General features: G+C 47.0%; 1 protein-coding gene across 5 annotated transcripts in view; it reads right to left on the minus strand.

Moving 5' to 3' along the window:
* Positions 1–27,474, minus strand: part of SFMBT1 (Scm like with four mbt domains 1) — a 204,296-nt gene that overhangs the window by 60,377 nt on the left and 116,445 nt on the right. For all 5 annotated transcript variants that reach the window (XR_016438428.1, XM_090021264.1, XM_090021267.1 and 2 more), the window contains exons 4-9: positions 24,719–24,959; positions 23,384–23,472; positions 21,755–22,001; positions 18,185–18,285; positions 15,774–15,875; positions 4,665–4,815 (exon numbers count right to left, since the gene is read on the minus strand). Coding sequence is in view for 4 of the 5 variants with exons in the window: in XM_090021264.1 (XP_089877390.1) it covers positions 4,665–4,815; positions 15,774–15,875; positions 18,185–18,285; positions 21,755–22,001; positions 23,384–23,472; positions 24,719–24,959 (931 nt within the window). In the remaining variant the exon portion in view is untranslated. The remainder of the gene's footprint in view (positions 1–4,664; positions 4,816–15,773; positions 15,876–18,184; positions 18,286–21,754; positions 22,002–23,383; positions 23,473–24,718; positions 24,960–27,474) is intronic.

A 27,474-nucleotide genomic window follows, 5' to 3' on the forward strand; every position in this document is an offset into this window, starting at 1 on the left:
CACAGGGTCTCCAGATGTGCCTGAGTTACCTGACTATGGGCTCCCTCTGTCCCACCAACTATGTTATCCTACTCTGTCCTTAGGGGCAGGAAATGGAAGCCACAGGAAGGAAGGGGAGCTTGGAGACTCCAGTGACAGTAGCTACAGAAGTGGTGGAAGGGCACCTGGACGAGAGCCTGGGGGCTATGTTTTCACTCCTCAGGGGCCAGATGAGGCCTATAAGCTGCCAGCTAGAAAGCTCTGTTTTAAAGTGATGCTCTGCAGCTTGTGGGCTTCTCTTCTCTTCCTCAAACACCTCTACATTTCTATAAACACCTGTCAATCCAGAGAATTCAGAACTGACAGGCCAGTCTTTGATATAAGATAAAGTAATATGTATAAATCTCACCTTCCCTCCCTTAAATCCTCCATGTACTTATGAGTAAGAGATGAGCAAGCCTCCTACTTACTTCTAGAGACAGTTCACCTGGGACTACTTAGGAGATTCTAAGTGGGAGAGGGAAGTAACCAACATATGATACTATATGTGCACTGCCTTTTAAAGAAAGCATTTGGACTCCTGGCAAAGTTCCTAACCTACAAGGCTCAAGAGTTATCAGCAGGGATCCTAGTTTTCTCAGTTTAAAAATCCCAAATTGTTTGATAAAAAAAATCTCAAATTCTCTTATGAAAAAAATCCTGAAATTTGTGTTTTTGCATGATTAAAATGAAACACCACTATAGAAGTATCAGTTGAACACACTATTTAATTGATATATTTGGAATTTTCAAGCAATTTGGAAGCCTACCAGTGCCTCAATCATTAGTATAAAATGAATTCTAAATATCTATAAGTTTTGGCATTTGATTTTTGTTTATCATAGAAAATCAGAGCTTCCCCTGTCACCTTCACTCACCAGGATGTAGGTCCAGCTGAGGCTATGCCCCCCACTGCTTTGGAGCACTGAGCAGCCCTGATATGCTGGTGCGCTGCCCCTGCCTGTGCCAGTCCCCTTACTCCTGACCTGCCTCCCACTGGCTGTGCCGGTGCCCCTCACTCCCAAACCACAGCCCCCTGGCCCTGCTGGTGTCTTTCACTCCTGACCCACTGCCCTTCACTCCCCACCCACACCCCCCTGCCCACAGCCCTCCAGTGTGTGGGGAATGGAGTGGATGTGTGGTGAAGGGGGGCGGTACAGGTACAGGTCATACATGAGGGCATGCAGAAGGCACAAGCAATGCAAAAGTGGGGGGAAGGGGCATGTTCCCCATGAGATTTCTGTGCCCACACTGTGGCATGGGGCTGCAGCCAGGCCAGACCCAGTTCCAGGCAGGAGCCACCTCCGTGGCCCAGTGGGTGGGATCCAGCAGAACAGAGAGCACCATTCCACCATGGCCATGTAGGTGAGGTGCCCCCGCCCACCCAGCAGCGGTGGGGGAACAACTCTGCGCTGCCATTGCTACACCTCATGTTGGTAGTTCCGGGTCTCACCTGCCGGGCCGTGGAGATGGCTCTTGCCCAGCTGCGGCCTTGCACCCCCTGTGGGTGTAGAAATCTCAGGGGTCATGTGACTTCTCCACAGCATCGCCTTGGCCCTCCTGCCCCCAAATGCATTGTCTGTACTCCCCCACCCCTCAACCCATCACCTGTGCTCCCCGAACCCCCAGAACATGTCACCTGTGCCCCCCCCGACCCCACAGACTTACCTGGAAGGATCTGTAGGAGCTGTTCTCTACTGGTGCTTCGCTACCATATGCATGTAGGTGTGCACATGCATGTAGTTATCTCTTGCCTCTGATTGCCCTCCCCACTCTCCCTAGCTTCAAGAAGTCCCTTGCAGTCTGGAACTCTGCCAGCCTGCAAGGGGAAATCCATGCTTTCCTGCATTTGTCTCCTTTAAAGGAGAAAATCCATGTTTTTCTCTGTGAAAGGAGAAAACACATTTCCTCACATTTTTTCACAGCAAACAGAAAATCTGGGTCCCTGGTAATCAGTTGTTAACTACAGTTTCTTACTAGACTAGATAATATGCTATTTCTATTCTTCATCAGCAAACAAACTGGCTAAATTTGGCCCTGGTGAGCAAGTCAATAGGGGATTTTGAATTCCTCATAGAAAAAAGATACATTGAACCCTGACTATATTTTTGGTTATCTGGACCAGATAAAAGTTTCAGCTTTAAAATTAAAATTTCCAATCCACTTTGATATAGATTTAACAGAAATAGTTATTTCCCTGAAGTATTGTATCCATGAAATAAATTCTGAGTAGAGTAACAAGGATGAATCATTATGATTGCCTACATAGGAACTTTAAAGCATGGTAACTTATTTTCTATAAGCATGGCCTAATGGAGAATTCTAATAGAATAAAAGCCTTAGTCTGTCTGTCTATCTCTCCATAATGCTTTATTTGCACTCTGGTTGGCTGTCTGGGCAGCCAATCAGAGTGCTCTGCACAGACAGAGACGGATGGCGGAGCGCTGTCATGACAATAGGGACTGAGGGGCTGAAGGGGGCCTCTCTCTCCTGTTCCTTGGAGGCTGAGTGGGATGGTGGGGACTGGAGCACCACCAAAATGGAGGGGATGGACCCCGCCCTCCCCGCTGGTCTGCTTCTTGGAGCCAGCCCCGCCACCCCAATAGCCGGTAGGGAGGGGAGGCGGTGGGGAACATGGGAGGGAAGGAGGGTTACCGGCAACTGTGCCCTGCCACAGCTGTGACTGCTGCTGCAGTCACAGGCCCTGGCCCTGGCCCGAAGTGGCAAGGGGGAGGTAGGGAGTGGCTCTGGCCTCTGCCCAAAGTGGTGGGGGGAGGTGGGGAATGGCTCCAGGCCTGGCCCAAAGAGGAGGGGGGAAACAGCTCTGGCCCCGACCCTGGCTCTGGCCCAAAGCGGCAGGGGGAGGTGGGGAACAGCCCAGGCCCCAGCCTGAAGTGGAAGGGAAATGGCGCAGGCCCAGGCCCTGGCCCGAAGCAGCGGGGGAGCTGAGTAGCAGCCCCAGCCCTGGCCTAAGGTGGGGGGGAGGACGGACACAGACATCTGTCCCCACCAGCACCCCCACCATCATTCTTGATGGGCAATTTGCTAGTCTACCATAAATGTCTAATATATTCAGTCAGGCCAGTTTTCAGCTTGATTTCTGGAGCCTTTATATAAGCGTAATGCAGATTTCTAAGGAGGACTGGAGTCCACTGCAAAGACAATGGGTATTTAGATCAAATATTCCCTTCCCATGCTCTCTGATGAACAAAACAAAGACAAAAGGATGGGAAGTAAGTACCAAGGAACAGCACTGTTATGCTATTCTGCCAGCATAGGATACTAGATGCAACTGAAACTGGCAGAGTATCTCCAAGGGGAGAACCACTGCTTCAAAACAGATAGCTAAAGTATACCCAATACAGAGTACTACTACCATGACTGGGGTTGAGGAATTTATAGAAAAAGGATCTATAATACTATTTATCTTCAAAATAATAAAGTCCACCTAACTCCTTCTGGGAATCACCACAACAGGAGCTTTTATGTTTGCTCTATTATGTCAGCCAAAAGGTATACCCAAATGGTGTCTCAGTGAATCCAGCTGCCCTCCAGAGCAGACATCACTACTTATGGTGTTGGTCAGAGGACTGGAGCCATCTGGTGGGTTTCTGTTATGTGATGAAGTGGTTAGAATTTACAGGTCTGGATCATGTATGTGGAGAAGGAGTGTACAACTATGCTGGTACAATTATGCTGGTACAACTAGTACACCTGACCCAAGGAGAGGGAAGAGAAACTCACAATTTATGTTTCTATAAGCCAATGAAAAGCTAATGCAACTCAGGCATTATGAAGAGTGGCAGCATAAAACCCCCAGCTCTGAACTGTAACAGACCTTTCCATCTGAGAGTCTTCGAAAGGAAGTCAGTGGATACAATGGCTATTCTCCCTCCATCCTGTGAAATACATATTTTAGGAAACTGCTAACCTGTAGACTAGTTTTTAACCAACAACTCTCATTCCTTTCCAAGTAACAGGAAAAAAACCATTAACCTAACACCACTAAGAGGCAGAGTAGGAGCCTTATGTCCAGCAACAGATTCCAATGTCATGTTTACTGGGGTCTGATACTATATTGAACAGGGGTGGCCGACCTGTGGCACAAATGCTTTAAGTGGCACAGGTGGCCTCCATGTGTGATATGTGGCATACGGTGCAGGGACCTTTAAGCAAAGAATCAGATTGGGCATGGATCAGAAAGCAGAAAAGCAGATCAAGCAGGAAACACAGGGTGTAGGGAGCAGCAAGTCAATTGGAAAGGAGACTGAAGTTGTACTTGGGGAGGGCACAGGGCTTAATTTGTAGCACACCTGCCAAAAAAGGTTGGCCCGCACTGTCCTAGAACAGACCCTTTCCTGTGTAGATACCCAGAAGCCTCCCTTTTCCCTTCTTAAGATCAGCACTGTCTGGAGCAGCCCTAGCCAGTGACAATCTCACACCAGAGTACATCTCTATGGGATACCTTGATTCCACTGCTGTCTCTTTGCATTTAGATCACTCTTACCACTTTATCTCCAGTGTTGCACAAAGTCTTGAAAAAATGCAGTTCTAGCCTGGGTATTTACACAAGTCTCTGAGGTTAGCAATCCCTCCTTTCCATTGAGACCTTCTAGAACCTGTGTGTGATGAGACTGCAGACCTACCTGGTGGGGGGCTGAGATGCAATCCATTTTTCAGACTCCACTGAACAGGGAAAATACCAGCACTGTTCACATGGCAAACATAGGACGGGGTATTCAGGCATTCAGGTCGCAAGTCATCAATTTCTACCAAGAAATATTTTTCATTGAATACCTGCAGAGTTATCCAAAAGATTTAGAGTAGCAGAGGAAAGTACTACTGCCTTTAAAAAAAATACCACTGTCAGATATTCTTTCAAATCCCCCATCTAAAAAAATTAGGGTTTGTCTATATGCAGAAGTTACTGCCTTAAGCAAGAGCTCAAATTTACAGTGCACTAGTTGCATCACACTAATTCATGTAGACCCTTTCAGTGCAGACTAAATGACAGGGAATGAACTACCTCATGCAAAAGGTCTCAGTGTGCGCCAAGACTGTTCACAAGGAAAACACTGGTGCAAAGTAGCTAGTGGGCTACAAATTTCCACCTTAGCCTACTTCCTAATAACTTCCCCATATAGATGTGTCCTCAGAGGATTAAAAAGAAGGTAGGATGGCCTTAGGAATCAGAGACTAGCAGACTGTACTCCAATACCTGGAAAATTAATTAAAGCAATCAATTTATAAGCACATCAAGGAAGCAGCAGTAAGTAATTACTTGGGTCTTGGACAAAAGTTACTTTTGTAGTGTTATATACAACCTTGTAGTGTTACAAAACAAGGGTCCACACATTCAGGTTGTTTGTAGCATTACAGAAAAGGTGGATTCACTACAAAAAAAGTTCCTGTTTCAAAAAGAAACTTCTTTGCAGGCCTATGCTTTGTCGTGTTACTTGTAACATTTGGACACTTACATGTAATGCTACAGGATCCCCCCAGCATCTCACAGTGCTCCACTCTCCCCACAGCTGTTCAGCCAGTGGACAGTCGGTACTGTAATACCTGGCACTCTTGCTGTGATGGTTGTAATGGATTGTATACCCTCATAATACTTTTTTGTAGTACTGAAAATAGCTTCAGTATTGTAGTGAACATATGTCCAAGAACTCAGAGAGCTCTACTGTGATTCAGAATAAAACAAAAATGTGGTCATCAAGGTAAATATTTCTCTCTCACGAGAAGATAAACTTAGCAGATAAAATAAAAAAAGAGCGAATATACTACACTCTGGGGCTTTAGGCTCCTGATTACACATTAGAAACACATCATCTTGTTATAAAATAAAACAAGAATTTGGATTTTTTTTTCAAACCCACAATAATAAATTGTTCAATGTGTTAAGACTGATTGGAATCCTAGATAAGTTGGTTATTTCACTAGGTCATGATTTTGAAAACTGAAAGAGGATGGATGAGAGCATAGATTAAATTTACATCTGATTTAAGCTGGGAAAGTTGTAAATGACGACTTGGAGAATATGAATTGTGAGAACACAGGGTAGAGGGCATCTTATTGACTAACTGAATCAGATGCTAAATGAGCTATTGCTCAATAAAACTTATGCATCTCTAATTCAGTTAGTGTAAGGTGCACCTCTACCGTGCTTTTTGTCTGATTTCAGACTAACACAGCTAACTACCTCTCTGTGTAAGAAGATAGTACAGACTTAAATACTGGGAAGTTAATAAAATCTAAAGATTATTATAGAATCATAGAAAATATGGGTTGGAAGGGACCTCAGGAGATCATCTAGTTCAGTCCCCTATTCAAAGCAAGACCATCCCCAACCAGATCATCCCAGCCAAGGCTTTGTCTAGCTGGGTCTTAAAAATCTCCAAGGATGGTGATTACACAGTCATTATAGGTACCGTGTTCCAGTGCTTTACTACCTTCTTAGTGAAAAAGTTTTCCTAATATCTAACCTAAACTTTGCTTGCTACAACTCGAGACCATTGGTTCTTGTTCTGTCATCTGCCACCACTGAAAACAGTTTAGCACCATCCTCTTTGGAACCACGCTTCAGGTAGCTGAAGGCTGTTGTCAAATCCCCCTTCAATCTTCTCTTTTCCAGACTAAATAAGCCCAGTTCCCTTAGCCTCTCCTCAGAAGTCATGTGCTCCAGCCCCCTAACCATTTTTACTGCCCTCCACTGGACTCCCTCCAATTTGTCCACATCCTTTCTGTAGCAGGGGGCCCAAAACTGCATACGGTACCCCGGATATGACGTCACCAGTGCTAAATAGAAGGGAGGAATCATTTCCCACAATCTGGTGGCAATGCTCCTACTAATGCAGTCCAATATGCTGTTAACCACCTTTGCAACAGGGGCACAGTGTTGACTCATATTCAGCTTATTGTCCACTGCAACCCCCAGGGCCTTTTCTGCAGAGCTGCTGCATAGCCAGTCAGTCCCCAGCCTATATTGGCGCATGGGACTGTTCTTCCCTAAGTGCAGGACTTTGCACTTCTCCTTATTGAACATATTTGTCATAGACATTTCTTTTGGTACAATCCTTCAATTTCCCCAGGTCCCTCTGAATTCTAGCCCTACCCTTCAATGCATCTACTATTCCCTCAGCTTGGTGTCAATCACAGACTTGCTGATGGTACACTCCATCCCATTCGGGATGTGACAGAAATGATCCCGAACCTTATCTGGCCCACCGATTATTACGCCATGGTTCTAATCCATGTGGGCACTAATGATGTGGCTGGGAACAATCTAGATCACCTCATGAAGAACTACAAGGCTCTAGGGGCCAAGGTGAAGGAGACAGAAGCAAAAGTGGTCTTCTCATCTGTCCTCCCAGTGAGCAGACATGGATGACACCATGAGACCTGCATCAGGAAGGCCAGCTTACGGCTTTGGAGCTGTTGTTACGAGATGGGCTTTGGCTTTTTGGACCATGACCCATACTTCCGAACAAAAGACATGCTCGGGTGGGATGGGCTACATTTCTCCCCCAAAGGTAAGCATGTGTCCTCTTTCAGGTTGGCTGATTTCCTCTGGCAGGCTTTAAACTAGGTTCGTCAGGAGAAGGGGAGGACAAGGACGGAGGGGTTCATGGAACACTAAACCATGAGATACCCACAAGATCAGTCCAGGTAAGTATCAAACAACCTATTAGATAGGAGTATAGGGGCAATCTAGGGGTAGCCACCAGGGGAATTAAATGTATATATACAAATGCCAGGACCATGGGAAACAAGCAAGAGGATCTAGAATTCTTGCAGTAACTTTGACCTAGTGGGTCTAACGGAAACCTGGTGGAACTCTACTCATGACTGGGTGGTAGGAATAGAGGGCTATAGGTTGTACAGGAGAGATAGAGAAGGGAAAAAAGGAGGGGGTGTTGCTCTCTGTGTCAAAGAACAGTACACATCTTCCCTAATCAAATTGGAATCAGGGGATGAACAAGCAGAGACTCTGTAGGTTAGGATCTAAGGGGGTCAGGGGGAAAGGGACCTGGTGGTGGGGGTCTACTACAGACATCTGCACCAGGAGGACGAGCTAGACGGGGAATTTTCCAGGCAGCTCTCAGAGGCTGTGCAGTCTAGATACATGGTAGTCATGGGGACCTTAACTACCCAGATGTATGCTGGGAGGAACATTCAGCTAGATCTAACCTCTCATGCAGGTTCTTAACCTGCATTCAGGACCCCCACCTAACACAGGAGGTAAGGAGTCCCACCAAGGGTAACACCTTGCTTGCCTTGGTGTTGGCCACAGGGGACATCCTGGTGGGGGACCTGAAGATTCAGGGGAACTTAGGGGACAGCTATCACCAAATGATAAAATTCACTATCCAGAGAAGGGCGGGCACTATACCTAGCAGGATGCAGGTGCTAAACTTTAAAAAGGCTGACTTTAATAGACTCAGTGGATTGGCTAGCAGGGTACTAGGAACCAAGAGCCTAGATGCTTTGGGGGATCCAGGAGGGGTGGTCATTCCTTAAGGATACCATTCTTTGGGCTCAGAGTGAGACAATCCCATGGCAGAGAAAAGGGGCAAAGGGGCCAGGAAGCCCCTTTGACTAACCAAGGTCATCCAGGATACCTTAAGGGCAAAAAAAGTAGCATACAGAAAGTGGAAGCAGGGGGTAGCTAGCAAGGAGGAGTACACTTCCTTGGCCCACACCTGTAGGGAGTCAGTCAGGAAGGCCAAGGCAGCTCCAGAACTCAGGCTAGTGGCAGGGATTAAGGACAATAGAAAGTCCTTCTTTAGGTACATTGGGAGCAAAAAGAGGGTGCAGGGTAGCATAGGACCCCTACAGGACGGGCAGGGGGGCTTAGTGACGGATAGCAGGGACAAGGCAGAGCTCTTCAGTAAGTTTTTTGCCTCTGTCTTCTTAAATGGGAATCTAAACAACCCCTCAATATGCATCATGGACATCAACAAGGGGAACATCAGCCGACCAACCGTCAGTGCTGATATGGTAAAAGGACACTTGGAGGGACTGGACATGTTCAAATCAGTGGGACTGGAGGGACTCCACCCACGGGTAATGAAGGAATTAGCGAGTGTCATAGCTGAACCACTAGCAAGGATATATGAGCACTCATGGTGTTTGGGTTAGGTCCTGGAGGATTGAAAGAGGGCCAGTGTTGTCCCAATCTTTAAGAAGGGGAGGAAGGAGGTTCCGGGGAACTATAGATCAGTCAGCCTTACCTCTATCCCAGGGAAAAACCTAAAAAAAATTATCAAGGAACACATCTGTAGGAGCCCACTGGCTAATGTGATGCGGAGGGGCAACTAACGTGGGTTTATAGTGGGCAGGTCCTGCCTGACTAACCTAGTTTCTTTTTATGACAAGGCCACCAAATGTTAAGATGCAGGAGTTGAGGTGGATGTTATGTATCTGGACTTCAAGAAGGCCTTTGACACAGTATCCCATACCATCCTTATTAATAAACTGAGGAGATTTGCCATGGATGATTATATGGTAGAACGGGTAGCAAACTGGCTCAGGGGTCACACTCAGAGGGTGGCGGTGGATGGGTCAGTGCCAACCTGGAAAGATGTGTGCAGTAGAGTCCCTCAGGGCCCAGTTCTGGGGCTTGTGCTGTTCAGCATCTTCATCAGTGATCTGGACAAGGGGGTGGGAAGCACCCTGTCTAAATTTGCAGGTGACACTAAAATATGGGGTAAAGTCAACACTCTGGAGAGGAGGAACCAGATCCAGGCTGACCTCAACAGATTGGGCAGAGAACAACAGGATGCAATTCAATAAGGACAAGTGCAAGGGGCTGCATCTAGGGAGGAAAAGCTGCCATCATACCTATAGGCTGAGGGGCGACCTTCTCAGCACCACTGAGGCAGAAAGAAATCTTGGAGTCACTGTTGACCCTAGGATGAACATGAGCCGCCAATGTGATGAAGTTGTCGGCAAAGCCAATCGCACCTTGTTGTACATCCATAGGCGCTTCACAAACAGGTCCAGGGAGGCGATTCTCCCTCTCTACATGGCACTGGTCAGGCCACAGCTGGAGTACTGTGTCCAGTTCTAGATGCCGCAGTTCAAGCAGGATGCGGACAACCTGGAGAGGGTCCAAAGAAGAGCCACTTGTCTGATTGGAGGCCTGCAGGGAAGGCCCTATGAGGTAAGGCTAAGGGACCTTAACCTTTTCAGCCTCTCCAAGAGAAGGTTAAGAGGGGACGCTGTGGCGGCGTACAAATTCATAAAGGGGAGCAACACAAAGTAGGCAATGATCTGTTTACCATGGCACCCCCTGGAATAACAAGGAACAATGGCCATAAGCTATTGGAGAGTAGGTTTAGACTGGGCATTAGAAAAAAGTTCTTCACGGTCAGGGTTGCCAGGATCTAGAATAGGCTTCCAAGGGAGGTGGTGCTCACCTCATCCTTGGGGGTCTTCAAGAGGAGTCTGGACAGGCACCTAGCTGGGATCACATGATCCCAGGTTTGGTGACCCTTTCTTGCCTGGCAGGGGCAGGGGATCAGCCTAGATGGCACACTGAGGTCCCTTCTGACCTTGGAGTCTATGAATCTATGAATCTTCCAGATCACTGATGAGGACACTGAACAAAACCAGCCCCAGGACCAACCCCTGGGGCACTCCACTTGGTATGGGTTGCCAACTAGACACTGAGCCATTGATTACTACTGTTTAAGTCCAATGATCCAGCCAGTTCTTTATCCACTTGACCTTCCATTCAACCAACCCGTACTTCCTTAGCTTACTTGCAAGAACGTTATGAGAGACCATATCAAAAGCCTTGTTTAAGTTGAGGTATATCATGTTCACTATTGTGCATCCACAATATATGCACAATTATAGAAAGCAATTAAGTTGGTCAAACATGACTTGTCTTTGCTGAATCCATACTGACTGTTTCTAATCACCCTTTTTCTCTTCCAAGTGCTTAGAAATTGATTCCTTGAGGACCTGCTCCATGATTTTTCCAGGGACTGAGGTGAGGCTGACCAGTCTGTAGTTCCCCAGATCTTCCTTCTTCCCTTTCTTGAGGATGGACAATATATTTGCCCTTTTTCAATTGTCTGGGACCTCTTTAGGTGCATGAACTGACCAAGGGCAAGTCATACCTAACCAATTGGGACCCAGAGATTTTCAGAGACTTATCTTGTAAAAAATAAGGAAAATTATGGCTAGCCAACTTAATCACTAGACAGGATATACAGATGATGAAATAAAGATGCCAGCCATGATATGCTGTCACATACAAAAATGAGATACTAACTAGAGGTGTCAAATAAAAGGCAAGTAATTACCTTGTTCCAGACTTGCCTTCCATTAGTATAAATTTTGAAAGAACCAGTAAGAGAGAAGTATTTGCTGGAAACCTTAAAAAGTTTAATTTTTAAAATAAGCAGTACTGTTTTAGATTAATAGATTCATAGAAGTTAGGAGCTGGAAGGGACCTCACAAGATCATCAGGTCCAGCCCCCCTGCTCTAAGGCAGGAAAGACTGCTGTAGTCAGATGACCCCAGTGGGGTGTGCATCCAGTCATCTTTTGAAGATCTCCATGGAAAGTGAATGTACCACCTCTGGAAGGAGTCTGTTCCAGACTCTGGATGCACAAACCATAAAGAAGTTTTTCCTTATGTCTAATCTGAAGTGATCTTCTATCAGTTTATGACTATTATTCCTAGTCTTCCCCTGGGGTGCCTTGGTGAACAGATGTTCTCCTAGAATCTGATGTTCACCCCTTATATATTTAAAGGCTGCCACCAAGTCCCCCCTGAGTCTTCTCTTTTCCAGGCTGAACAGTCCCCTGCCCTTCAGCCTCTCCTCATATGGTCTGTTCTCCAGACCTGTAATCATTTGTGTGGCCCTGCTTTGGACTCTTTCCAGCTTCTCTATATCCCTCTTGAAGTGGGGCGCCCAGAACTGGACCCTGTACTCCAGCTGCAGCCTCACCAATGCTGAATAGAGTGGGAGGATGACACCCTTAGTCTTGCTTGTGATGCACTGGTTGATGCATGCCAGAGTGCTGTCTGCTTTGCTGGCTATAGTATTTCATTGGTAGCTCATTTTGTGGTTGATCATGACCCCCAGGTCTCTTTCAGTTGTGGTGCTGGCCAATGTTCCTTCTAAGGAGCAGCGGTCTGTGAGCGCGCCACCTCAGTCCAGAGCGGGACACTTACCGAAGAGGGCTAGGGGCTGGGGCCAGAGGCTGGAGCTGGGGCCGGAAGCTGGAGCTGGGAGCTGGGGGCCAGGGGCTGAAGCCAGGGGCTGGTGGCTGGGGCCAGGGGCTGGAGCCATGGGCCAGGGGCTGGGAGCCAGAGGCTGGGGACCAGTGGCTGGAGGCTGGGGATGAGGGGCCAGGGGCTGGAGCCGGGGTCCAGGGGCTGGAGCCAGAGCCTGGCGCAGGCTCCGCTGGCTCCAGGGAAGTGCTCCGCTCCCCCACATCAGGGCCAGGAAGTGGAGCACTTCCCTGGAGCCGGTGAAGCCCATGCCAGCGGCTTGCCCCAGCCTCCCTCCCTCTCTTGCCTCACCTCAGGGAGGAGCCACTGCCTACCCCGAGTGAGGCTCCACTGGCTCCAGGACACTGTGGGACATGCCCCTGGAGGCCATGCCAGGGAGCGGAGCTGTGGCCTGGAGCTGGTGAAGCCTCACTCGGGGCAGGCAGTGGCTCCTCCCTGAGGTGAGGCCAGGCAGGGATGGAGGCTGGGGTGGGCGGCTGGCGCAGCCTCTGCTGGCTCCAGGGAAGTGCTCCACTCCCTGGCCCTGATGCAGGAGAGCAGAGCACTTCCCCAGAGCTGGCAGAACCCGCACCAGGCTCTGGCTCCAGTCTCTCCTGGTGCGTGGCCTTGAAAAGGCTGTGTGTGGCCGTACTTTTAGTTGTGCGCGGCTGCGTACGCACGCACCTTAGAGGGAACCTTGGTGCTGGCTAGTGTAGCACCACCGAGCCTGTAAGTGGATTATTGTGGATTATTTCTTCTCAGCTGGAGCACTTGACATTTCTCAGTAGTAAACATCATCAGGTTTAGATCCATCCACTTTACAAGCCTGTCTAGGTCAGCCTGTATCCTCAGCCTGTCTTCCAGCATGACAGTACTCCCCCATAGCTTGGGGTCATTTGCAAACTTTGCTAGTACGCCTTCCACGTCTATATCCAAATCGCTGATGAAAATGTTGAAAAGCATTGGTCTGAATACTGAGCCTTGAGGGACACCAGTGGTCACCTTATGTCGTGTCAACTCAGTTCCGTCTATCAATACTCTCTGGGTCCGACATTGGAGCCAGTTTCCCAGCCACCAGACTGTTAGGTTGTTGAGGCCACAATTTCTCAAGTTAAGCAGGAAGACATCATGGGAGACCAAGTCAAAGGCCTTTTTGAAATCCAAGTATATAACGTCGACCTCATCTCCCTTATCCAGGTGATCGTAGAAGGAGATGAGGTTGGTTAGGCATGACCTGCCCGCAACAGAGCCATGTTGGCTCTCTTTTAGAATAGTGCCTTCTGTTAGCCTATCACTGATGGATTCTTCGTAAATTTTTCCAGGGATTGAGGTCAGACTGATTGTCTTATAATTCTCTGGGTCCTCCTTCCTTTCTTTCTTGAAGATAGGCACCACATTGGCCATCTTCCAGTGTTCTGAGATCTCACCCGAGCACCAAGGGGTTTTTGAATAGCTTTGCCCTCGGTTGTGCGATAATGTCAGTCAATTCTTTCAGCACTCTTGGGTGTAGTTAATCTGGTCCTGCTGACTTGTAGATATCCAGCCTCTCTAGGTATTCCCTCAGAAGATCTTCACTGATTATAGGTGGGTAATCACTCCCACCTTGTCCATCCTGCTTCCTGTCAGGCAAGTTAATATCCTTGGTCTGGTGGATACAAAGTAATTCATTTAGGAGTTTGGTTTTCTCCTGAGCATGATTATTAGCTATCCTATTGTGTTCAGCAGGGGTTTTACATTTCCCTTATTTTAATTCCTGCTTCCTATGTATCTAAAGAAGTACTTTTTATTGTCTTTGATTTCTGTTGCCAGTTTGTATTTGGTTTCTGCCTTTGCTTTTCTAATCTGCTCCCTACAGGTGCAGGCCATTCCTGTGTACTCCTCTTCGGGGATAATGCCTAGCTTCCATCTCTTATATGCTTCTCTTTTTGTTTTCAGGAGATCCATGGCCATCCTATTGAGCCAGGGGGGTCTCCCAGCCCTTTTTCTACCTTCCTTATGAGCAGAAATGGACCTCCTTTGTGCACCAATGATCATATCCTTGAGGAACGACTATTCTTCTTGGACTCCCTTTCCCAATGGACCATGGTCCCGCAGGGCCTCATCCACCAATTCCCTTAGTTTGTTGAAGTGAGCTTTCCTAAAAGCAAGGATTTCTACCCTACTAACTGATTTTCCTGCCTTATGGTGGATGGTGAAAGTGTTCGTCTCATGGCCACTGTCGCCTAGATTACCCTTGATCCTCAGGTTACTCACTAGATCGTCCCCTTTGGCCAAAACCATATCCAGGAGTGCCTTTCCTTTGGTCAGCCCGTACACCTCTTGAGTCAAATAGAGTGCCTTGATGCAAGTGAGGAAGCTACATGGCCGCTTGGATCGAGCTGAGTGCTCTTCCCATATCTTGATAATTGAAGTCACCCATGATGACCATGTTCTGTGAGCATGCAGCCTCTGCCAGTTCTCTGGAGAACTCCAGATCAAGCTCCTCCACTTCGTTTGGAAGTCTGTAATATACTCATATCATCAAGTCCCCTTCACATTGCCCTTCCTGTATCTTAATCCAGAGGGTCTCAGGTCACCTTTCTTCTGTGCCTGTCTTGACTTCCAGGGATGTGTACTGTTCTTTCACATAGAAAGCAACACCACCGCCCTTCTTCCATATACAATCCCTGCTGTGTAAGGTGTAGCCCTGAACACTCGTGGTCCAATCATTGGTGCAGTCCCACCAGGTCTCCATTATTCCAGTAAGACTGTATTCCTTACTGGTTAGCAGGAGGGCCAGTTCTTCCTGCTTGTTCTCCATGCTCCTGGCATTTGTGTAAAGACATACGAGTTTATGCTTGGCTTCCTGTTTCGCTGAGGAGAGTTCAGTCCTTTGGCCTGTGTCAGAGTGTTCTTCCTATTGTTTTCCATTTAACTGGTTTCCTGCTTGCCACTTCCTGGGCTTGCTCCAATAGTATTCTTCCCATGCCCCGGCAATCTCAGTTTGTGGTGTCTGTGGTGTATAATTTCTTTTGGAACATGTAAGTGTTAACTATACTATAAAGAGGTTGGTGAAAATTGTCAAACCTGAGAACCTAAAGTGGGAGTATTAAATCTATACTTGCACATTTTAAATGACAGGCCAGTTACACTTACCTACCTGCATATCCACTAACCCCAGCTAATTTAGTAGGGGTTGCAAGGGTTCAGCATCTTGTGAAACCTAAGGCTGTTTTTAACTGGGTATGGAAGTACTGATTTGAATGCCTAACGTTAGGCCTCTGGATTTGGTAAATTTTAGCTGTTTAGTCTTGCAAGTGATATAGCTCAATGTACTAATTTTAACTGAAACTCTTTACCTTGCAGTTAACACATTTGGTATACTTCTGTCCCATGTATGACCTATGGTATGCAAAAAAATTCCATTAAAACTCTATTCTAAAATTTTAGAGAGCATACAGAGAGTACCTATTAATGAACAGAAATAGAAAAACGTTAACTGGACTTTAACCATAACTAAGAAATTTCAGAAAGAATCCTTATACCTTAATCACTGTAGCAGGAGAGATAACGAAAGGAGTCCCTGGATTGACAGCCTCCAACTTCATATTTTCAGAGAATGAATGCGCTCTGATCAAAGGTTTTTCCTAAAAAGTTCATTTCAGAGCGCTGATTAGCCATATTTCTCCAATATAAAAAACCAGACAGTTCCACATGCTCAAAGTGAATGAAGTTACTTTACCTAAGCATCTGTGGGCACTTGTACATGTGATGAAAACTGGCCATTTTGCAGTTCAGTTGTGTCACGCTGTACATGTGCAGGGTTTATTTTATGATTTAAATGAGTTTGGAACATCTGCATGTAGTTTTGTTTGCAATGTAGCTATTTGCAAATAGCCAAGAATGATGGCGGGGGCGGGCAGGGTCAGAGCAGCGCCACCCAATGCCACACGCTGCTGCCAATCTGCCTCCAGGCCTGTGGGCCCCCCACCCTGCCACATCCAGCTCCGTGTGCCTCCCCCTCTCACCCACCCACATAGCCCTGCAGTCCCCACCGTCATGGGGGGGTGGGGACAGAGCCCCACATCCAGTCCCACCCCCCGCTTCTTGTCTGGCCCCATTGGGTCTATTTCCCCCCTCTCCGTCCCTCTCTGCCTCCAAGGAGCAGGCCTGGGGAGGGGGGCGAGGCTGGCCTGACCCCCCCACTTTGGCCCTGCTGGGGGATGGCAGGAATGGCACCGCCATGACAGCGGGGACTGAGGGGCTGGAGCAGAGGGGCAAGGCCAGAGGCCAGTGTCCCTGCTGTCATGTCGGCACCATCCCCACCGTCCCCCTCTGCCTCTAAGGGGTGGGGGGTGAGGCAAGCACCGCTGGCTTCATCCCCCTGCTCTGGCCCCTCGGTCCCCACTGTCATGGTGGTGCTTCTGTCTGTGTAGACTACTCTGATGGGTTGTTTTAGTAAGCGTTTTGATTGGCTGCCGAGACAACCAATCAGAGTGAGAATAAAGCATTTTGGACAGACAGACAGACAATGGCTTTTATAATATTAGAATGCTGCAGCCTTTGACAGCTCACCCTCCCACCACAGGAGAGGTGGGCTGAAGGCAAAAGCAGTGAGGGGCCTGAGTCTTTTTTTTCACAGAACCTGCCCACACCTCCCACGCCTGGGGTGAAAGCTGACGGTGGACCAAGTGGCCCCTAAGCTGTGGAGGACCACAGCCTTTTTGTCCACAGCAGCAGTGCAACCCTGGGGCCACCTGGGTGGGCTGCTAACAGGTGGGTGCTGCCCCAGCTTAGGCTCAGTAAACAGTTGGATCAGGCTGGGTGCTGCCTGCCACCTGGAGCAGCACCCACCCACTAGCCGCCTGCCTGGGTGGCCCCAGGGGGTGCTGCCACCATGGAGGGAAGGTCTGGAGCCCCCCACAGCTCAGGGCCCACTGGCAGCTCATCCCCCCGGCTGCGGCAGAGGTGGGGAGGCTCTGCAGGAAAAAAAAAAAGGATCAGGCCCCTAGCCGTTTTCCCCCCCACCCTTAGCGCAGCCTGCCCACGCAAGCCGCTGCTGGGCTGTGCAGCCCCTGAGGTGTAGGGGGGCCCAGTCCTTCTGTCCCCAGTAGTGGCAGTCCCTAGGGCCACCCAGGTGGGGTGCTAGCTGTGCACATGCTGCCCCAGCTCACAGGCAGAACCCACCAGACCCAACTATTCCCCAAGCCCATGCAGGGACCAGCACCTAGTGGGCATTCAGCATGCAGGCTTGGGGAAGAGTTGGATCCAGCAAGTGCTTCCTGTGAGCTGGGGCGGCACTTGCGCAGCTAGCACCTTACCTGGGTGGCCCTGGGGTGCTGCCACCTTGGAGGGAAGGACTGGGCCCCCCCACAGCAGGCTTCACTGAGTTAAAAAAAAAAAAAAAAGCAGCAAGGGGCCTGGTCCTTTTTCTTCCTCTGTGGAGTCTGTCCACTTCTTCTGTGGCTAGGGGTGGAGAGGGAAGGGGCAAGTTGCCAATGGTCCCCCAGACAATCCTTCCATTACAGCAGTGCCACCTGGGCAGCACCCATCTACTAGCAGCACATGCAGGTGGCTGCAGGGGGCACCACTGCCATGGAAGGAAGAATTGGGGCCCCCCACAGCTCAGGGGCCACTTGGCCCATTGGCAGCTTGACCCCCAGCCATGGGAGAGGCAGGCAGGCTCTGCAGGGAAAAAAGTAAAAGGGGATCGGGCTCCTCATCAAAATGGTGATGGAAGCCCCTAATTTTAAACACTGCGCTTGCACTGGAACTACACACACTAACCACAAGCATCCAATCTCATGCACCAGACAGCAGACAGCAGCAACAACCCCACCTTCATTTTGTCCAGTGACTAGCTCTCCTGTATTAATTCCTAGAGATCATAGGCAGCAATTCTTATTACACTGCCTGTAGGTTTGCTTCACCATATTCTATGAACTGCAGAATTTACCTTGAAAAGATCAGTGGGAACTGAAGACTCTTCCTCCTCCTCTTCTTTCACCTTTTTTAGGATCTCTTGCCATTCTGCTTCACTCTTCAGGGACCTGATGGCTTCAACAAAAAAGGTAGCAAATTGAATGAGGAGAAGCTTCTAATAGCTCTCCAATTAACTGGGTGGGGCGGAGGAGGAGGGATGAGAAGTGATTCAATCCCCCTCTCATCAGTTTAATAAACTATTTTTCTGAATATACCCAACAGATCATCTTGTGTGGGTCTGCTCATGGAGAGAGTGTTCATGTTGAGGACATGCAGGGTATAAGATGTCCCTTTTCCAGCACCTCCCCACTTTCATGGAATCGTAGAAAATTAGGCTTGGAACAGACCTCAGGGGGTCATCTAGTCCAGTGTTACTCAATCTGTGGGTTGCAACCCAAAACTGGGTAGCAAGAACATACGAAAGGGTCATGAACAAATTTAAAAAATGGATCAACAAACTTTAAAAATGGATTTCCCTTTAAAGGAGAAAAAAGTGGGAAACTGCAGGTTTCCTCTTGCAGGCTGGTAGGGGCTGCTTGGGGCTGGGGGGAATGGAAGTGGGGGGCGATCAAGCAGGGGGTGCCACATGCATGTGTGTGTGCACACATAGTAGCCGGGCAGTGTAGAGAGCAGCTCCCACAGGTAAATCAATGGGGAGGGAGCATAGATGACATCTCAGGGGAGTGGGTGGAGGGGGTACAGGTGACACTGCCTACTATGCCACTTCCTCTCTGAGGTACAGCCATGGCCTGAGGGGAGCAGAGGCAGTGGCAGCTGGGCCATGGTGGCAGGTGGAGCCACCTGAGTGGCTGGCAATGGGAGAAGGGGAGGGCAGCACATCCCCACCCCCCATCTGTTGTTCCTTGCTCCACTGGCACTGCGGCTGGTATGGTGGTTCCAACTCCAGTGGCAGTAATGAATCTCACCTCCCCACTCTGCCCTCCCTCAACAAGTCCCACCCACTGGGCTGCAGAGGCAGGTCCTGCCTGTGTCAGTCCAGCCAGGCTGCAGCCCCATGCCCATTGTAGGTGCAGAAATCTGGGAAGCACTTGCTCCCCCATGCTCCCCCGCCCCACACTCCCCCTCTGCCCCACACACCCGTTCCCTGCTCCACACAGCGGGGGCTTCTGGGCAGGGGGCAGCAGGTTGGGAGTGAGGGAAGCATGGCTGGAGGTTGGGGAAGTGAGGGGGACTGGTAGGGCCAGGAGGTTATTTTCTATCTAAACTATTTACTGGGTTGGGACTGGCTAATGTTTACAAATGGGTTGTGGTACAAAAAAGGTTGAGAACCACTGATCTAGTCCAACCCCCTGCTCAGAGAAGGACTATCCCCAACTAGATCATCCCAGCTAAGGCTTTATCTAGCCAGGCCTTAAAAACCTCCAAGGATGGCTATTCCACAACCATTCTGGGTATCCTGTTCCAGTGTTTTACTACCCTCTTAGTGAAAAAGTGTTTCCTAACATCTAATACAAACTTCTCTTGCTGAAACTTCAGACCATTACTTCTTGGTCTGTCATCTGCCACCACTAAGAACAGTTTAGCTCCCTCCTCTTTGGAATCACTCTTCAGGCAGTTGAAGGTTGCTATCAAATCTCCCCTCAGACTTCTCTTCTCAAGACTAAATAAGCCTAGTTCCTTCAGCTTCTCCTCAGAAGTCATGTGCTCCAGCCCCCTAACCATTTTTGCTGCCCCCCCACTGGAGTCTCGCCATTTTGTCCACATTCTTTCTGGGGGGAAGGGAGCAAAACTGGACACAGTATCTAGATATGGCTTTACCCGTGCCAAATAGAGGGGAACAATCACTTCCCTTGATCTGCTGGCAATGCGTGTACTAATGCAGCCCATTATGCCATTATCTTTCTTCACAAAAAGAAAGATATTGGCTCATAATCATCTTATCATCTGCAGTAAACCCCAGGGCCTTTTCTGCAGAGCTGCTGCTTAGCCCATTGGTCCTCAGCTTGTATTGGTGCATGAGACTGTTTTGTCCTAAGTGCAGGGTTTTGCACATGTCCTTATTGAACTTCATGAATTTCTTTTGGTCCAATCTTCCAATTTTTCTAGGTATCTCTGAATCCTAACCTTACCCTCAAGTGTATCTATTACTCTCCCCAGCTTGGTGTCAACTGCAAACTTGCTGAAGGTGTACTCTATGCCACCTTCCACATTGCTGATGAAGATATTGAATAAAACTGGCCCTAGGACCAACCGCTGGGTCACTCCACTTGATACCAGCTGTCAACTAGACATCAAGCCCTTTGAGTCCAGCAATCCAGCCAGTTTTCTGTCCACTTTACAGTCCATTCATCCAACCCCTACCTCCTTAGCTTGCCTGTGAGAATTTTGCGGGAAACCATTTCAAAAGCCTTGCTGAAGTCAAGGTACATCAATTCCACTGCTCTTCCCATATCCACAGAGCCAGTCATCTCATCACAGAAGACAATCAGGTTGGTCAGGCATGACTTGCCCTTAGTGAATCCATGTGGACTGTTCCCTCAGCTTCTCCTCAGAAGTCACCTTCTCCTACAAATGTGTTCCTTGAGGACCTGCTGTATGATTTTTCAAGGGACTGAGGTGAGGCTGAGCAGTCTAGTTCCCCAGATCCTCCTTCTTCCCTTTTTTAAACATGGGCACTATATTTGCCCTTTTCCATCATTTAAGATCTTCTCCTGGCTGCCATGAGTTTTCAAAGATAATGGCCAGTGGCTCTGCAATCACATCAGCCAGCACCCTCAGGTGCACTGTGTCCAGCCCCACGGATCTGTATATACTTAGCTTTTCTAAGCAGTCCCTAACCTGTTCTTTTGCCACTCTTGGCTGCTCTCCTTCTCCCTGAACTGTGCTGCCCAGTGCAGCAATCTTGGAACTGACCTTGCCTGTGAAGACTAAGGTTAAAAAAAAAACCATTAGGTACTTCAGCCTCTACCACATCATCTGTCACCATGTTGCCTCCCCATTCAGTAATGGACCTCCACTTTCCCTGATCTTCCTCTTGCTCCTGACTTCAGGAACATAATGAAAATACATACATTTATCTCCTACTGCTAACATTACAAGTTATGTTTATAAATTTCCATACCAGCTTCCCCTATATGTTTTACCTATCCCTTTAAATGGAGCTCTAGGCAGTCTAGACCTGGAAACCCAAATAGCTTGACTCCAATGAAGTGTGCTATTAAGAAGCATGGAATTGATGTATTTATACACTGCACTAACAAAACATAGCATGACATGAGCTGAATTACATGGATTACTTCTTCCTACTAAAATCTCAAGCATTTATGAAAGGCAATCTTTCCCTGCATTCAGTTCCTTCTACAAACAGGTCAGGGGTAGTGGGAGGTAAAAGCAACTGGCAACATTTGAATATGGGGATGTAACTTTGATTTCCTGAAGCTCTCATTTATTTTACACAGGAGTACAATAAACCTTATGATATGTACTCACACAGATCTGGAATGCAGATCACAGAAGCAGAAACTGCATTTTGAAGCTCAGGATCAACAGCTTTGTTTACAAAAATTAAAATGTTATTCTTTACCTAATGGAGGTTGAAGGCTATATCCCTGTTGAGCTGCCCAACCCACTTGATGAAGGAATGGATCCAAATAGAACATCCACTTATCAAATCTATCAGAATCCCCCAATCCTTCATAACGTAACTTGAGCCTTCCACCAACATTTTCCACCACATTGACAATCCAGGCATCCAAGAAATCCTGGGAGTTTTGCAATTCTAGTCTGGAGCCTGGTGCAATGAGATCCAAGGGATTTTTTCCTCTGTGAAGCTATAAGCCAAAGGGAGAAAACAGAACAAGAAAGTCATCTATATACCTGGCTCAAAATACATGGCATTATGATTCTTTCCTATTACTATTGTAATGCCTGACAGAATCTGGCCAACTGAAGCATGAACACAGAAGCCAAACAGTACAGCACCCTTTCCAAACAGATCACAAAATTCATGAGCAATGTTGATCACATTGCTGCTATTACAGCTTCTGGACTATTTAGAACCATTGTGATAGAAGTATGTATTTATATAAAGTCAGAAGATATACTTAACTTGTTTCAGTGGTATTTGAAATTTTTATATTCAAAGATTAAAATGAAAGGAGGAAGTGGAGCAAACTGGGCCCATCTGTTTAAAATCCCAGCATCTCTAATACAGAAGAGCAGGGGTTGTCAACTTCTTTTGGTGAAGGGCCAAAATGACGCAGCTCAGGTCTGAGGTGGGTGGGCATTAGGTCCTGTCTGCTTCCACTGCTTCTCCCTGGCACCCAGCTTAGCATGGTACAGGGAAAGTTCTCCCTCCACCAAAGCCCCAAGTGTACAGCTGTAGCACGAAGATGCACAGCCTCTGAATGCTACCAAAACTACAACTCTGGATTGTATTCAAAGGCTCCATGGACCATAGGTTGCCAAACCCTGTGGAAGAGGACAGGGCAGCAAGGATGTAGAGATATTTCTGTTAAAACATTGGGCATAGGCAAGAATTAATTTGTAGCTCTCATTTTCCAGTAAGTAACCACACTGTAATCGGGTGTAATTTGGGCATAATTTATGACTGGACACCAGCTGAAGTAGTTTTGGGGAAGCGGGTAATTTCATACAAACTTTCTAGCAACAGAAAAGGAATGACAGTTAAAAGATTCTGAATATGGCCTATTTCAAATACAGGAACATGAGTTGAGGAATAAAACAATAATGCAACAGTAATGGAAAAAAATTCTGTTCATCAGCAAAAAAGAGTAAGGAGGAACATAATTGAGGATGATAGCATGCTGAAGGTTAGATAAAGAAGAGAATCCATAAAAAGTATTTAAGGAAAACAAAAATAAGAAAAAGGAGTGCGCTTAAGTGAATTTGTAAAGAAAAAGCATTTTTACTCTGATTGGGGCTAACAGGCTGAACAGAAAATCCAAACTAATAACTACATATGTAGATCAAATGCCTTCCTGAATTAAGTGGTGTAGACACTGGAAGGTAAACAAAACTCACTTCTCAGAAGTACACTGGAATATAAACAACAGCTCTTAAAATTAAGAAGGGAGTAGAACTGATCAGTTTAACAGGGATTCATTTTACACTGTATGTGCAACAAATTAAAAGTGTACTAGCCCATAAAAAAGAATTCCATCATTTTACATGAGTTGAAATGAGAACTCACCCCCTCTAGCAAGTTTGCAGGAGCACTGCATGATCCTTTCAGCGTCAGCTGAAGGAACTCCTCCTGGTCAGGTATCTTTTCCTTGATACCTAAACAAGAAGTAAAGATGGCTTCTCTTGCCAGCAAAAGGCTAGTCATGCAACAAGACATTTTCAGATCCTCAAAATGCTTCATTCGGAATATAATTTATCATCTGTATCAGTCAACTTTCAGGCAGCCAGGGGCCATACACGGTACAGGCTACAGTCCTGGAGGCTACACAAAGTATAGGCAGCGCCCCCAGGCTCTCCCCAGCACATGGGCAGCCTGTCTCCTCCCCTCCCCCACAATTCCAGCTGCACCATGTTGTGCAGGCAACCTCACTCTCCTCTGCTACAAGCACAGCACCCTCCACTCTGGCCATGTCTGTTGCCCACCATAATGCAGGCAGCCCAACTTCTGCTATTGTTGTTTGCAGCTCAGGCACCTTGGTCTCACTGCCCTGTGCACATCTTGAGTACCCTGGCCCTCTCCTGCCACAGGAAGCAGAAGCTGGAGAAGGGCAGGGGGGCCAGAAGAACCTGGTTGATGCAATAGGAGCAGGGGATAAGGGAGGGGAACAATAGCGGGCAGTGGTGGCTGAGTAGGAGCCAATAGGCCACATGCTAACCCTTTGGGGGCCATGTGCAGTCTGTGGGCTGCCAGTTAGACAGCCCTGATCTACATGTCAACAGCAAGGCACATAGGCTCCTGCATCTTACACAATGTGTCTTTATCTGGCTTACTTGTTGGTAACACTGAGTGTGTCTACACATGCATTTATGCCAGCTTAAATTTCCTTTATTTCAAAGCAAAAGTCTGGAACCTCCACTTTTGACAACTTGATATCATAACTTGCTAGTATAGATAAAGCCTATGTTGGAATGGTCATTTGGCATTTTACAGGAAAGGATATTAAATTAATTATAAAATAGGAATTAAGATGCAGCTCAAAATTAATGTACTTTTTGTTTTGTGCAGCGGTGGTACTGATATTAGCATAGATTTGAGAATGAAGTTTAATAAAAACTGCTTTCACAGAATCAGACAAGCACAAGGCAGTGACATATATCAGGTGTTACATCAGACCAGGTTTTTTTTTCTAAAAAAGGTGGCATCTTTGTAACAGCAACCAATGTCTAAAAAAGCAAAGCCATGAGATATGGTTGGTAACAGGTAGTGAAGTCCAAGTCCAAGTCCAAGTTTGAGTTCAAACTACTCATGCCTCTGAAATGATAAAACAGTCCATTATTATTGCAGATGCATACTGGGTCAGAAATAAAAACATATTCCTTCATTTCCAAGGGGAGCTATTACCTTCAGGCACTTTGAGAATCTTTTTGTTCTGTTCACACCACCCAACTGGGTGCAAGTCAGCTGTCATAACGTCACACCAGAAGTCAGCCTTACGGTCTTCACCATACCCATCATAGCGTAATAGGAGCAACTGTCCACAGGTTGTAACAATGGTGGCTACCCAGTATGTGTTTTGGTCAGACTTGACAGCAACCTCTAGCTTCATGCCTGGGGCAAAACCATTCTGCAAACTAGTATCTACCTGGAAAGGGTAAAGATTACCACAAGTCATTAGTTCACACAAGCTTTATGTACCAGCAGAAGAGCAAAGTACATACGTGTACACAAATCTCAAATAATATTCATCTCTCAATGGCTGTTTTACTCTTCAGAGATGTATTTCATCATGTGACCTCCCATGAACAAAATTATCCACACAATTAAACATGCAGTAAATTTTAGTTTAGAATGGTGGGAAGAATCCTTTTAATTAAAATATAATCTTGTATTATAGCTTCCTTTTTTTAGCAGCACATTATTTTTTTGCTTAAGAGTCCTCCGATTCAAAACTGGGTGCTCAGGTCGGTTGGTTTTACAAGTAAAACACTGCAATGCACTTCCGTCTGTTGCAATAGAATTCAACATTTTTTAATGTAAGGTAACTTGCAGAAAGTGTTACACTTTGGACAAACATTTGTTTGCAAAAGGAAAGGGAGCCATTTAACAACATGTATCTGCTACCATGTAACTGTTAGATAGGCATGATCCTATAGCAAAAAAAAAAATAGCTAAGCATCTGTAACTTTAACTCAGTTTCATACAGAATTAAAGTTGTAATGGTTTGTTATGCTTCTTTTGCTACAGAAGCATGCAGACGTAAATTACATCATAACAGCTTATGTCAGTATCGATATAATTATAATGTCTGTCTTTACCAAAATGAATGCTTCATGGAGTAATACCATCCCTCATCTGCCAAGAACAGACACTTCCATATCTAAGAAGATACAATTCAGGTGCATGGCAAGTTGCAGACCTGAGACTTTTTCTCAGGCTGCTTCCTCTGAGTTCTTGTCACTAGGCCTCTTTGCTATTTCACTAAACAATTGGCTTCATCTCTTTCACATTTTTTCCAAAGCTTATTCTTTCTCAGATGCTCCAGAAGTTATATGAAGTAAGGATTTCTTAAGGTGATATCTTTCATTGGACCAACCGTGTAGTTAGGATAGTTAGATAAGCTTTTGAAAGCCCGTGAGCCACATTTTGGCCACCCCTGTTCTAACACCTTAGAGTAGTGATTCTCAACCAGGATGCCATGGTATCTTCAGGCGTCATAAGATTCTTTTAAGTGTGTCATACAATATTAGCATTGCTAGGTTTGTGAATACCTATGTGATTCGTAAGGTAAACCCAGAGATTTCAACCTCAAATTTCCCTTGGATTAATTAGTTTTAGAAATGCGTTAACATTGTGCTGGTCAATATATTTTTTATTGTTGCACAGGAATCCTCTTTTTGTTGGTTGGTCTGTATTTACTGTAGTTATTAGATTTTAATTAGTCAGCATAACATTTTTATTATGCACAGAACTGTCATGAACACTATAACAAGTGCTGTAATCTGATGTTTTTGCACTGAAACCACTGGAGACAGAGATGAGTGACCTATTCTAGCAAACAACAAAGACTGCAAAGTGACTTTTTGTACAAAATTCATGACTTGTTTAAACTGACCATGGTAAACGTCTGGCAAGAGATAAATGCTGAACATCTTTTCTCCTTTGGATCAGTGAATCTGAGAAGGGCAATAACCAGCTGATTCTCATTTTTATCCCCCTATGTTCAGAGAACTGCTTAATGTCAGTAAATAGTAAGGCTGTGTGAAATTTCACTGGCCATTTCATTTTGACACCATTTTGACTCATTTCGAAGTCAAACCAGCAAAATCAAAATGAAACAAAGGGCTTTGAAACAGCCTTGAAACAAAACTAGGAAGAGGTGCTGGCAGGTGTGCTGGGGAAACTGAACCCCAGGGCAGAGGGATGCCAGGAAGCTCCACTGGGGAGAAGCAGCTCCCTGGGATGCCAGAAAGAGGAGCCGAGGCTCTAACAGGAAACTCAAGTGGGGAGCGGTCCCGAGGGACCGCCAACACCCCTGGGTGGCACAGCAGCAAGGAAAGTACAGAGTGCCTTGGAGCCCAGTGCAGGAGGGATAAACAACACAGGCTGGTGGACTCAGATAGCCCAGCCTCAGATCAGATGGGGCCAAGGTGGGAGGGGGCATAGGCTCAAGGGAGGCTTCCCCAAGAGGACCAGCAGAGGCCCTGCATAGGGTGGCCACCCCTCCCAGATGCCTACCAGGCAAGGAGGTACTGAGTCCCAAGTAGGACCAAGGGGCCTGGGAGACAAGATCCCAGGGGCCTGCCAGCAGATGCTAACTTCTTATGTTCATTTTTCATTCCTATGTTACAGTTGACTCTGGACTGGGGTGTGTTTAGTTGCTAAGGCCACAGTCCGAAGACAAAGGATGGCCTCTGGAGGACTGACGACCAGAAGACCCCAGCCCTTGGAGGTGGGTGACATGGATGAGACGGAATCATCCAAAAGTAAGACCTGTGGAGAGCAGAGTCTGCCTTGGCTGTGGATGTGGCAAGGGTGCAGTAAAGGGAAGGTTGGAACCCCATGAAGAAGCCCAGGGATGAGATCCCCTCAGGCTACCTACCAGGAACTGCCCCCCAAGAAGAAAATAAAACATCAAAGTTGTGGCAAGAGAGTAGGAG

This window comes from Crocodylus siamensis, chromosome 11 (genome assembly GCF_052110815.1).
Source record: "Crocodylus siamensis isolate JL-2025a chromosome 11, ASM5211081v1, whole genome shotgun sequence".
NCBI lineage: Eukaryota > Metazoa > Chordata > Crocodylia > Crocodylidae > Crocodylus > Crocodylus siamensis.